Source organism: Zea mays, chromosome 1 (assembly GCF_902167145.1).
Source record: "Zea mays cultivar B73 chromosome 1, Zm-B73-REFERENCE-NAM-5.0, whole genome shotgun sequence".
Taxonomy (NCBI): Eukaryota; Viridiplantae; Streptophyta; class Magnoliopsida; order Poales; family Poaceae; genus Zea; species Zea mays.
Window position 1 is genome coordinate 154,229,257 of NC_050096.1, and position 13,599 is coordinate 154,242,855.

Genomic DNA, 13,599 nt, shown 5'->3' on the forward strand with positions numbered 1-13,599 from the left:
GCTCATGCTTAGGGTTTAACTTTTGTTGGAATTTTAGGAAAGCTCAATTCACCCCCTCTCTTGGGCATCGTGATCCTTTCAATGTCTAAACTTAGAGCAAACACTATAAATAGTGGTTTAATTAAATTAAACACTTCACGAAGCACCTATGCTAATTATTGAGTGATTCTCACAAAATTGACAAACAATCTGGAAGTGTTAAGAGGGATAACTCAATTTTCTCAGGAAATCAAAGGCGGAAAAAGCATGTTCCCATTTTATGGTACATAGTATGTGGTCTTGGTAAAATTCTACACGAAGTTCATGTTTATAACTCGTAAATAAAACGATAAGGGCTAGTTTAGAAACTTAAATCCCCTCCGGGATTCCTGGAGATTGAGGAAAATTAGCTTAGCGCTAGTTTGGAAACTTAAATCCCTTCTAGGATTCCTGGGGATTGAGTGAGAAATTAGTTTAATTTTCCACTCAATCTCCAGGAATGCCGGAGGGGATTTAAGTTTCCAGACTATACCTTAAATTTTCTCTCCAGGGGTTTAATTTTTCAAACTAGCCCTAAAGGGTTTGTTTGGTCTCCCTGCCACTTTTCAACCCAATAATTCATGTTGTCACTTTTATTTGCCTTGTCTTTTTTTTTTTTATTGATGAGATGGAATCACATCCATTAAGGCCTTGTTCGGTTTGGAGAGGTTTTAATCCAAGAAATGATTTAATCTCGAGTTTTAGATTCTAGAGGAGTGGCTCAATTCCAGGTTGGGGTGAGGGGGTTTCGCCAAGAATTGACTAAAGAAAAATCCTCACGTGAGCTAACTGAACACGCGTTTCATCGAGGATCAAGATTTTATCCAGGCCAGAACGACCCACGGATTCTTCTACTACAGTAGTACAGTCTACAATTGCGATGATCAGTACATGTGCAGCCAGTGTTGCAAGCCTCTTTTTTGAACAATGAGAATTTTCATGATCAAATGTTCAGTAGAAAACATTAGAAGACCATTCACTGTCTGCTCTCCGAAATTGTCAGCCCCAGGACCAACCTTCTTGACCAGAAGATTTCCAGCATGCCTATCAGTGTTGAAGATCCTAATGTCAAGTATTCCGATCCTATGCACCGCAGATACAGGGAAGCTTGAGGTCCCATGGTCACTGGCATCAAAATCATGAGGAATGAACTCCTGCAGTGATGCAATCTTGCTCACAGACTCTGATTTGTTGCAGAATACTTTGCTTTTGCAGCCAACACAGTCATTCACGTTGAAGATGGTGTGTGTTATCTTGACCAGCATGGTGGGAGGAACATTTGCAAAGTGATCATAGTCGAGAAGGTACGCAGCAACCTCCCTGAAGCCTGTCTCACCAACTCGTACAGATCTTTTCAGGCCTGGCTGCCCCAGAGCCTTCCCAACAAAACCTTTCGGATTGTTTGGGGCAAATGGTTCCTCATCAGTTGGCTTCACTGCCAAGACTGTCATTTGGGAAAACCAGACAGGTTTTGTTAAAGATAGAAATATATTGGAAGGTGTGGTAATTCTGCATGAGGTGATTCATGAGCTGAAAACTAAAAAAGAAAGGGGTCTTCTGAAAAAATCGATTTTGAAAAGGCTTATGGCAACATGAGATGGGATTTTTTGGAAGAGGTCATGAGAACTAAAGATTTTCCTGATGCATGGATTAATATGGTGATGAAGACAGTTAAAGATGGAAAAGTGTGTGTGAATGTCAATGGGGAGAGAAGTAGATTTTTCAAAACTTTTAGCGGTTTGAGGCAGGGTGACCCTTTATCGCCTCTCCTGTTTAATCTGGTGGCTGACTCGCTAAGTATGTTGCTGGAGGCAGGGGTCGAGAAAGGCCACATCAAATGTGTGATGACTAATCTCTTGCCTGGGGGATTTCTCATATTCAATACGCTGATGATATAATTATTATGATTGATGGTTCGAAGAGGTCAATTAGGAATTTGAAACTAATTCTTTACTGTTTTGAATGGCTATCGGGATTGAAAATAAACTTTCATAAAAGCGAAGTGTACGTTTTTGGAGTGGATAATCAGGAAAACGAGAAGATGGCAAACATGCTTAACTGTGCCCTAGGATCTTTGCCTTTGAAATACCTAGGAATTCCCTTATCAGACGTCCGATTAAAGGCCTCTACCTTTGGACACATCTTAGAGAAAATGAAGAAAATGTTGGACCCATGGAAGGGAAAGAACCTGTCTTCAGGGGGAAGACTCATCTTGACTAATACTTGCTTAAGTAGCCTTCCGATGTACATGATGGGCTTCTACCTACTGTCGGGAGGTTTGCATCAACAAATGAACTCGGTTAGGGCAAATTTCTTTTGGCAGGGAGCTGAAGGTAAAATCTGTTATCACATGGCGAAATGGGACATGGTTACTAGACCTAAAGACCAAGGAGGTCTGGGTATCATAAATACTAGGCTAATGAATGAATGCTTATTGGTTAAATGGATTTGGAGGATTGTCCAGGGATCGGAGGATATGTGGTACAAAATCATTAAAGCTAAGTATATGACAGGGATCAACTTCTTTAAATCTAAAACCAAGGGGGCTTCTCAGTTTTGGCAAGGATTACATAAAGTTAAACATTTGTTCCAATAGAGGGTAGTGAACATTGTCCGAAATGGAGAAGGCACTCTGTTTTGGAAGGATACTTGGATGGGAGAGGTACCTCTAAGTATCAGATATCCAAATGACCAAATCTATATGAAATTTGCAAGGATAAGGATGTCCTTGTAGCTGATTGCTTCGATGGAGATAATGGATGGTTGGAATTTAAGAGACCACTTTGTAATAAGGATTTTAGCGAATGGGTGATTCTTAAATCTGAAATGCAGAATCATGGTATTTCACATGGGAGAGATACAATGATCTGGACCTTAGAGAACTCTAATATGTTCTCTACTAGGTCGCTGTATAGGTTTATGTCTGATGGGGGGTCAGGAATAATATTTATAACATCATCTGGAAATGCAAAGTTCCTCTTAACATCAGGGTGTTCTTGTGGCTACTTTACAACAGAAAAGTGCAAGCGACCCATGAATTGAAAAAAAAGGGTTGGAAAGGTAGTGGTGCAGGTGCCCTTTGCGGGGAATCGGAGACTATTGACCACATTTTTTTGCTTTTGCCCGTTGGCGAATTATGTTTGGAACTGTATTCGCATTATTTTGGATTGGAGATGGACTCCTAGATTGGTAGAAGATATTTTCTCTATCAATGATGTGATTAAGTCACATATCTCTCAATCCCTTCGTATTTTTCTGTTCGCAAGCATAGTCTGGGCCTTATGGCGTAACCGAAACAAGATGTCAATCGGAAAAAAGTTCCCAAGCAATGCTACTGTGATCATGTATGATGCGATTTCTTTCATGCAGAAGTGGGAGTGGCTGGTTGAGGAGGATTCCAGCAAGATGAAGAACATCTTGGAGCTGATGAAGGGCTAGATCCATGAGTACCGCCCGCCTCCTGGGAATCCTTCGGATATTGCATTTCTCTGATGGACAGAGTCGGTCTCATCCTGGCCTGGGGCAGTAGCTAGAGCTAGGAGGTGGGGCTTCGTGAGCTGATCTAGTGCGTTGTCTGAGTTAGTAGTGTCAGGGTGTTTACTTGTTGTCTGCGTACAGTAAGGTTCCTCTCGTTTGACTCTTGGTTTTTCCTTGTCTATGTGGGTCGTTATCTGAACTTGTATGAACCTAAATGCTGTTTGTGTACCTTCTGTGCTTTCTTAAAAGCAGAGCGATAGATCTTTCAAAAAAAAAAAAGACCACTCTGATAGGACGTGGTACAAATGAAACAACATTTCTTACAACATCCTTTTTTTCCAACAACATTGCTGCAGTGCAGACATTGCAAAAGGAGAAAGGACCACTACTGGCAAAGCAAGAAGCGTGCCCAAATTGACGGTTTCCCCGTTGCACGAACTGCTAGCTGCTACAGCTTCGGTTCAGATACTGGCTGCCTGAAATGGTACCACTGTGCCACAAATCGCACTCGACGGATGCTGCGTTTCCGGTGAAATTGGGATACAACGATGGCGCTGCCCAGGCCACTGGTAACACTGACCAAGTCACGCTGGCGCCGGTCTGGACATCGGGAAATGGTTTCGCACTTCAGGCTCTGACGGGCGATGACTTCTCAACAACAAGGGTAAGGAACAGGAATGAGCCAAAGGAGATGACGAGAGCCGCGGCCATCAGGAGAAGCATGGCTTGCAGCGTGATGCTTGGGCTCAGGAAGAAGATGACTGCGATGGCGCCCGACTGCCACACCTTCAGCTGTGCAAAGGCAGCCTCCTGCATAGGCCATGGTGTCAAATTTTAGTATTTGTTGAGGACAAGACAAGTAGCTACAGCAGATGAGATGGAAGCCTATGTGTGTACATGAAACACCAAACAACAAACACTAAAACAAGATTACCTTGACATCTTCGAACAGAAGCCCAAGTAATGCACTTAACTGTGTATTCAAGACACCGTCACCAACACCCCACAAGGCACCTATGAATAATGGTATCGCTGCGCCAAGCAGTCCATCCATTGGACTGTGGGCAAGATAAAGGTGAGTGAGCAATCACAGTGGCAGTTATAGGCACGACTGCGGAATAGCTTTTACAGAAATCAAACCTGTAAAAAAGAAGCAGCCAGAACAGGACTATGGCCTGAAGAATAGCTCCAACCGACACTATAAATGCTGCTGAGCGAAGTCCGGAGGTCAATCGTCCAGCAACCAAAGAACACTGCAATGCCAGCCATGTTCCAAGAATCAGGTAAAACATGTACTACAGCTTTTCTTTTAGGGCTGATTTGGTGACAAGGGATCACGGGGGAATTGGAGAGGATTAAGGGGGGCATTAGTTTATTTCCCCCTCAATCCCCTTCAATCCTCCCGTGATCCCCTTGTCACCAAATCAACCCATAGGGGGTGTTTGGGAGTGAAGTTTTCACAGTTTTAGAAGATAAAATACTGCAGTATTATATACAGAATGGTGTTTGGTAGCTAGTTAAAATCTCTGTTTTCAAAACTGAAGTATTGCAAATACTGTAGTTGTTTTAAGGATTCTAAACTTAGGTCAGGACCTCGGTTTCCAAAACTGTACTATTTAAAACTGTGGTATTGTCATGACTAAAGTATACTATAGTATTTCAAAAACTGTGGTTTTTTCAAAAACTTTGTTCCCAAACCTTCGAATGGTATGGTTCTACGCTGCAGCTAACTGGAAAACAAGATATGCAATGCAGCTAACTAGAGGTTATTGCCTAAAGCAATGGAAGCAAATGGGGAAATTTGAATGAACGATGTCCAGTCTAGGTAAAAGATGGATAAACTCATTCAACAAACAGCGCATTTTCATTTTACTTACAACTACATCTGCTGCACCATAAATTGCCATGGCTCCACCAACGCCGCTGATGCCAAGAACGGGTGTTACAATACTCTTTGTGAATACCGCCCTTCAGAAAAAATCCATAGAACTGCCTTAGAAAAATGCTTATTAAGAAGTGAACAACCATGGATGCTGAAATTGAGATAGGCTACTTACCATACAAATGCCTGTTGTAAACCTGAATATGCTATAAGAGGAATGGTGAGAAGCATTCTTTTGTCCTTAAGTGGCGCAATGATGTACTTCAACATAGCTCCAAATGAGGAATGCGTTGGAGTATTATCTTTTTTCTCATCTCTTTTCGAAAGTAAACACATTAATACAATGCCCACAATCATACAACCAAGAAACACAGCAAACAGAAGATTTTTCCCTGTGATACTTCCACCATCCTGAAGCGACATAAGAAACAGAGGGTCAAATAAGATGGCATCTCACAAGTGATAACGTAACATTATAAAAAAAATCAAGTGACAATCATGCTACCATAGGTTAAATCATGAACCCTAATTTAGCTCTGCTACTAATTGTAATTATCAAGAACATAATGCCAAATGTAAAAAGAATCTACAGTTTGAAATATTACAATGTGATGCTAACCTTTCCATTTCTCAGCAGAGCAAGCGAGATCAAATTTCCAATCACCTACATAGTTCACATGTATGTATAAGTTTGAAGTTATTGTACTGTAGAGGAGACATATCCAGAGAGAAATAGACAGTTCAGCTTAGGGATGAGGAATTAATACTAAAATATCTCGGAGCATTTTTGAAAAAGAGGAGCTCTTGGAAAAGCTGTACCTGTGTGCTAGCAAACATTCCCCAAAACTCCCCATTGAAGCTCCCTAAAGTTGGACCCTCGGGCAAATTATTTTCTCTTGCGTGACTGAGGGCAGCTGATGTAAGGTATGTACCCTGGAATTGAAGTATAGGTGCCTGAGGTCGAAAAAAACAATAAATATAACACTTCCTAGAAAAATTCAAGCAACAACATTACCTGCCCAACCCAAATGATCGATGCAGTAAAACCAAGGTAGAGTGAAGCTGGGACCATTGTGTACCTGAAATTTTGTCATCTAAGTCAACATCACATGAAAGGCATCATGTTTAATGTACTTAAAACTTTCTTTAGCATTTCACACAACTGAAATACCCACTAGATTAGGAAGCATATCAGCTAGGATCAAAGGCTATCCAAATCCAAACAACTTATGCATGTCAAAGAACTGGTACATTACCAGGAGACATTCCACAATCCACACTGGGGAGAAGCCCAAAAGATATCTTGAACACTAAATTCAAATACACTTTCTTAAGAACCCAGGGACCTCTGAGTCCCTTTTAAGTCACTTAGAGGGTGTTTGGTTTGAGGAATCACTTTATCCAAAATATGTTGGTACATCATGGGTCCATTCCTCAAATTTGGTGGGATGACCCCATTCCTCATATTAGTACTAACTAACTATAAGTAATGAGGTGATGATGGATTGACTCATTCCGTTCCACAAACCAAACAAAAAAGTGAGGAGTGAGAAGATGATGGACTAGCTCAATCCTCAAACCAAACGGCCTATTATTGACAGGAGAAAGACTGCGTAGAAACATAAGACAAACCTTATGTCCAATTGACATGGGTGCACTGATTTTTGTGCATCCTCCATCTACAGCACACTACCAAACAAGAGTTGATCAAGTAGAATCAGCACTCATCACTCAACTCAAATGAGCATCATCACCTAAAAAGTAATTTGATCAGAAAGGTTTCTACCATGCATCCAAGTCCAGTCCAATAGGCCACCACAGCACAAGCAAACGATCTTTCAAATCAGACAAAGTGAGATCATAGCCGGGAGCACACCAGCCAAAGCCCGTGGAGATCTAGCTAGATGTTGAACATGGAGGCAAATTGATAGTTTTGAGCCTAAGATGTTGTTAGGTGACCGTGGAGAGGCAATGTAAACTGATAGGTGTCCCAATCACCCGAGGGGCAATGTCACGCAAATACTACCCAAGACCAACTACAGCACAGAGCACGCTATCAGACAGGAGTTTATCAAGTAGCATGGACGTCTGTAGCCCAAATAAACGCTGTCTGGTGTCTGCATTTTATCAAGGGTATTTTAATCGAAGAGGTACCATGCGTCCAGTTCAGAACCAACACCCCCCGCCCCCAAACAGTAGTACAGGATCCGTGTCTGCCAGATAGGATCGTGATACACGACCAAGACGCACGCACCATGACGGGACGAGGTTGGCGAGGATGAAGAGCACGTATCCGCTGGTGCCGACGACGAGCGCGCGCTTGGGGCCTATACGCGTGACCACGGGCGACGAGGCCACGGAGAAGAGCGTGAAGGAGGTGTACACAGTCCCCATCGAGACGGTGCCCAGGTCGTCCTCCTGCACGGCGAGCCGACGCGTGGATCACTGATGAGAACGAGCTAGCAGTACTGTACTGTACAGGGGAGGGATCGGGAATCCGCAACTGGGAACGAAAAGGGAGAAGCGGCGCGCGTACGGTGTTGACGGAGGTCTGGAGGTTCTGGGCGGCGCTGTAGGCGGAGAAGACGAAGAGGAAGGCTGCCGAGAGGACGTGCGCGTCGGCGGCGTGGCTCCGACCGCCGGGCGCTGCGATGAGCGGCGAGACGGCCTCCTCGTCGCGGTGGGCGTTCATGGCTGCGGCCAGCGAGGGGCGTGCCGTGGGGCGCGAGAGTTGAGTGTGCAGTGAACCGAGGGAGAAGGTTCTAGAAGCTCTTATAGTTGGGAGGCCTGGAGGGGAGGTCCGGTGGCCGGCGCGGGAGAGCGGCAGCAGAGGATACGAGACGAGGCATGCGGCCGAGCCCGAGCCCGGGCCCGGGCCCCACTGGGCAGTCGCTCGCTGGCTTGTCAGTAAGCGCGGCCGCTGGCTGATGAATGATGATTTCCTGCGTTTTTTTGTCCGTGTGTTCTTGTATGTTTCTTGCCGTTTGCGGGTGGATTTTTTTTAGAAAAAAAGGACGGTCCACCACGTGGCCTCGGGATCTCCCAAAACTTTCCAAGTGGATAGTATCCTCGCATTATCCAAGGTAAACAACAGGTATTTTGGATCATTAGACGGCAACCAGAATCTGAAATCATCGAAAAAAAAGAAAGAAAATTATTTATGGCTCTGGTGAACTCAATCTCTATCTGAAATAAGTCAAGCGGAAAGGACAAAAAGGAAATTCAGTTTGTATTTTGTGTGTTATCTCTTGTTTGACATGGCTCGCTCCTCTAATCTAACCTCTATGGAGTTGGAGCTAGAGACCGAAACGGCAAGCTGGGCTTGTGGCCTCACCTTCATTATTGAAAGTAAAAAATCTTATATGTCGTCGAAATTTATACTCATTGTGCCATTGAGTGATAAATTTTTGTGTATGACATATGAGACTGGTGGCACTTTAGTTTCTCTTCCAAACACATAAGAGCACCTTCAATAGTAATGTGTAGTTGTACTAGTTGTACACTTTAAATCCTAGATTTAGTATGTCCTTATAGGAAGAAAAAACTCCTCCCCTCCCGGTGTTCCCTATATATTACTTCCTAAATATTTTAAAACTTTTCATGTCACCAATTTTAATGAGACCACCCAATTTTTCTTCTTTTGTTTTCATCTTCAATCCACAACTTGATCTAAAAATTGCGACCTCGTGATTGACGATAACTTCAATCTAGTGAGCTATGATGGCTTCTTGATTTGTTGTTGCAATTGTTTAATCACCATGTGCGGCTATTCATTTGCATCGAGAATTGTTTAATACCTAGCTGCCATAATTGTTTAATCTTATGCTTGTTTCCTATGTACTTAAAGCATACATCATATTATGCACAAGTATAAAAATTAATAGAATGTGTAAGATTGAATAACAAATCTTATACCTAGTTAAAAATTAACAAAAGGTTAACATTTCTACACATAGCACTATACCATCACAACACACTAATGTTATCCCTTAAATCTCATCAGTGATTAGACAAAGCATAGAGGAAACAAGCTTACAGGGATAGAGATGGTATTAAGGGTTAGTTCGGTGACAAGGGAAATTGAGGGATCAGGAGGAAATTCCTTGCTATTCAAAATTGAATAGTAAGGGATTTCCTCTCCGTGGGTCCCTTTAAATTCCCTTATCACCAAATTGGCCCTAAGGGGTAGGGTGGCGTCTCAAGGAAGACACGACAGTGGCTCCAGGGCAGGGCCGCATTGCCTCTAGAGAAGGGACAAGGCAGCGTCCCGAGGAAGACACAGGGCGGCAACATCGACTCTTGGGTAGCAATGTCGGCTCTATCGTAGGGTGGCGTTGCCTCTAGAGAAGGGGAGGACAATCGATAGCGACAACGACTCTAGAGAGGGGCATGTTAGTGTCGTCGGGTCGGGCAATCCAGGCAAAAAAACAGAGTCATCTAGGAAGAGCGGAGGACGGTGGAGGAACTAGGAAGAGCAAGGTGGCAGATCCAACCCGTAGACCTAGGATGATGCGGGGAACGAGGAAGAGGCAGGACAGTGGAGAAACGAGAAAGAGCATGGCACAAAGAATGACAAGGATGGCACCAAATCATTTTTTCGGATGGAATTGACATTAATGGATTTCGGGAGCTCCCTACAAGGTTGCTGAATGTAGAAAGGTTTTAGGGAAATTTATGGTGTTTATAAATCTAGGGTGGCTTTTACATAACAGATGAAGAAGCATTTAAAAAAACCTTAATTCAATATTAAGGGAGTGCTTTACATAACTATTGGAGGTGCTCTAAGAGCACTTATCCTATCGTATCCATTTGGTGTAGTTCCTACAAATCTAATGTTGAACTTGTCGTTAAAGTCAAAATCAGAGTTGTATCAAACAACCTCTAACGTTTTGTTTAGAAATGCTTCAGCTTTAGAAAATTTGATAGAGTTAATAAAGCAGTTTATTAGATGCTTTAGAAAATCATAGAGCTAGAGTCATAAACCTTTAGAAGACATTTAGATAAATTATTTAATTTATTGTTTAGATTAAAAATATTTTTAAACTATTTAAAGTTATGAGCCACACGCTGAAGCTAGAACCTAGAACTGTAGCAGTTCCAAACATCCACCCCGCAAGAGTGTTTGTGCGAGGGTCACATATTGCCACACTTCTTGACAACCTTTGCCAAATGTGTGGTTAACAATTTGTTCACCACAAGTAAGTCATATGGTTTGGCAAAGGAATAGGCCTATGAAAATGTGGTTTAGAAGTGTAGCAAGGTGTGATAGTATTAAAAAAACTACGACACATCTAATCTGTGACGTAGCAATTTTGGGTTATAAACTAAATATCCTAAACCATATGGATTCTATTTCTTCAAAGATATTTTATTACAAATGCTTAACCACGCCGCCCATAACTTTTAGGGCTAGTATCCCCTCCGAGATTGAAGGGGTTTGAAGAAGTTTGACGATAAGGGAATTAAAGGGAATTTATGGAGGAGGAAATCCGTGTTAGGAATGGCTACCTAGTGGGCCTGGACAACGGGATACTTCTCAATGGGCTCTGCAAGTCCGGCAATGTTGGGGACACGTTCAAGGTGCTCGACCAAATCTCCAGCCCAGGCTCGGATGTTTGCCTAGATATTGCCATCTTGAACACCATAGTGGATGGGCTACGCAAGATTGAGAGGTTGCAAGAGGCCATTGTGTTCGTGGATGAGCGGATGAGGCAAGTGCATGGGTGTGCGCCGAACGCAGTTACATATCACCGCTTGCATGATGCGTCACCCAGCGAATGCATCAGAGGTTTAGAGGAAGCTGAAGGCCATGTTCAATATCAAGGGACTAACAAGGATTTGCTTCCAGGTGGTTTGAAGGCACAAATAGTGCGCATACCAGAAGGAGATGAGCTTGGATGCTATGCATGTGCACGAGGATTTGAGATATTTGATAAAATGTGCTTAGAGAAAGAGCGAGTTTAAATGAGTGAGGTTACTCTGACGGCAAAGGCACATATAGCGTTGTTCCATGAGATGGCGGACCATAGGTATTTTGAAGAAGCAAGCAAGTTTCTGTCTGAGGAGGCTGCAAGAGCTGGACTTGTGATTGGAATCAAACAACCGTGGCCTCTACCTATGGAGTTTGGGTGTTTGAATTTTTGCATGGCCTCCGACAACTTTTTGATCTGGAGTCTACACTATCAACAGCTTGGAGGCAAGCCACATTTCAAACCGTGGGGAATGTTAGGAATGGCTACCTAGTGGGACTGGACAGCCTGTCCCTCCATCTATAAATGGGAGCCGAGCAAGCCAAAGAGGACATCGAAAAGCCAAAGAGGACATCGAAGAATCATTTTACAACAGAAACCTCTACTTCCCATTATTGTTCATCTTCTTCCTCTCCTTCCCTCTCTTGTTCCTAGATCCTCTCACTTTTCGGTACCTTCTAGAATACGTTGGCTGCTGCTACTCTAAAATTGTCCAGAATCATATGATCGGTGATACTCTTGCTGTTGGTTCGAGCTCGTGAGATTTGTGTTGCTAACAATCCGTTACGAATTTCCTCTCCAATAGACCCCTCCAATTCCCACCAAACCAGCCCTCAATCCCCTCTAATCTAATCCTGATTTGAGTTTTTAAACTAGCCCTTAGTGTTTCAAAGATTATTAAAAATCCTAATTTTTGGGTGATTCCATCAAAGAAAATCTTTGGTTAAGGCTTAACTTTGTAGGTGTATCACATCTAATTTCTTATATACTATATAAAAATGTAATTCTATTTAAGGATAACCCACAAAAAATAACTTTATGAGTTCAAACACAATGCGATGATTTTTTGTGATGGAAAATATCAAGTGCACCTAAGCTTTGGATGCACATATGGTACATATAAACTAACAAAGTTCATAAAAAATTCTAAAAAATACATAAATATTCTTTCTACGTTACTCGAATTATATAAAAAATTTCAAGTTCAAATTTATTGTACTTTAGCTGTAATAAAAAAGATAAAATTTCTGATAGATTTAAATTAGAAAATCGGTTAAATATTCTCTTTTTATTATAGCTAAAATATAACAAATTTTATATATAATAGGATTAGGATGGAAGAAACATGTATGATTTTTTAATTTTTTTTTATAAATTTGTTAATTCATGTGCATCATAGGTAAACTAAAACCTCGTATACACGGGTACGTTCCCTTTTGGGATATCATGTAGCACATACAGTTTCAGACTTTCAGGAACAGAGAGGAAGGCGGTCGAGAGGAGGCGAGAGGAGCGTGCGAGCGTGCTTACCAGGACGGTAGGAGGTTCGCTGCGATAAAGAGGAGGTAGCCGGAGGTGCCGGCCACGAGCGCGCGCCTGGATCCCATCCACCGCACCACCGCGGAGCCCGCCGCCGAGAACGCCGTGAAGGACGTGTAGAGCACGCCCAGCGAGATGGAGCCCAGGTTCTCGTCCTGCGACAGCACGGCCGCCAAGGCGACGGATGAGGTGAGGTACGCATCTCTGGTGACTGGTGGAAGTGGAACAGCACTAGCGGGCAGCGGGTGCACCTACCGTGTTGACAGTGCTTTGGAGGTTCTGCGCCGCATGGTAGGCGAGGAAGACGAAGAGAAAGGCGGAGCTCAGCAGGTGCACGTCGCGGGACGCCCCCATCACCGAGGCGGGCGCGCGGCGGGAGCCGGGGCCGGCGACCAGGGGCGCGGCCTCCTCGACGTCGCCGGCGGCCGACGCGAGCCCTGCGTCGGCGCCCGCCATGGAGAGGCGTTGGGGCGAACAGGCGAAATTGAGGGGACGAGGTGGGTGGCGTGCTCTCTGCGCTCTGCGGTATGCCGTCTGCCCAGCCCAAAGTCGAGGTTCTGCTCTCGTGTTCTTCTTCGTGATTGTGAATTTTGATTTGGGGAACGGGACGACGACGACGACCGGAAAAAGCCGGGCGCGATTAAAAAATCGTTATATATATATATATATATATATATATATATATATATATATATATATATATATATATATATATATATATATATATGAGTCACACCCGCTAGTACCAGACGCTGAGACGCATGGTTTAAAATGATGCAGATTGTTAAATGCAATTTATACGTACTATGAGTATATGACACGATAACGACATGGAAAACTTTATTCCATCTATAAAAAAATAAATTTTTAATCTTTTCACATTACCGCCTGTGAACAGTAACATGAGTTTTGCTCTTGCCGGTCCGACAGCCT

At 43.2% G+C, this 13,599-nt stretch overlaps 1 protein-coding gene across 2 annotated transcripts; it reads right to left on the reverse strand.

The window, feature by feature from the left end:
- Positions 1-3,767: 3,767 nt before the first annotated feature.
- Positions 3,768-13,248, reverse strand: LOC100272816 (uncharacterized). Of its 2 annotated transcripts, none has more exons than NM_001147269.1 (10): positions 7,914-8,295; positions 7,632-7,795; positions 6,393-6,456; positions 6,197-6,310; positions 5,997-6,041; positions 5,553-5,788; positions 5,373-5,463; positions 4,636-4,748; positions 4,430-4,553; positions 3,768-4,305 (listed from the first exon to the last, which is right to left on the reverse strand). In NM_001147269.1, exons 1-10 carry the CDS (start codon positions 8,067-8,069, stop codon positions 4,123-4,125), a joined length of 1,290 nt encoding a protein of 429 aa, NP_001140741.1. In that variant the 5' UTR covers positions 8,070-8,295; the 3' UTR covers positions 3,768-4,122. The 2 variants fall into 2 exon arrangements, with proteins under 2 accessions (NP_001140741.1, NP_001183030.1); NM_001196101.2 differs by lacking the exons at positions 7,632-7,795; positions 7,914-8,295 and adding exons at positions 12,658-12,821; positions 12,922-13,248 and having other exon boundaries at positions 3,777-4,305.
- Positions 13,249-13,599: the final 351 nt, after the last annotated feature.

Bases quoted from the DNA above. Each gene is read 5' to 3' on its own strand.
- LOC100272816 (NM_001196101.2), bottom strand. From the start codon at position 13,122: ATGGCGGGCGCCGACGCAGGGCTCGCGTCGGCCGCCGGCGACGTCGAG. The intron at 6,457-12,657 runs GTAAGCACGCTC...ACAAAATTTCAG, and splicing joins GCGAACCTCCTACCGTCCTG to GTACACAATGGTCCCAGCTT. The intron at 5,789-5,996 runs GTTAGCATCACA...ATGTCGCTTCAG, and splicing joins CTCTGCTGAGAAATGGAAAG to GATGGTGGAAGTATCACAGG.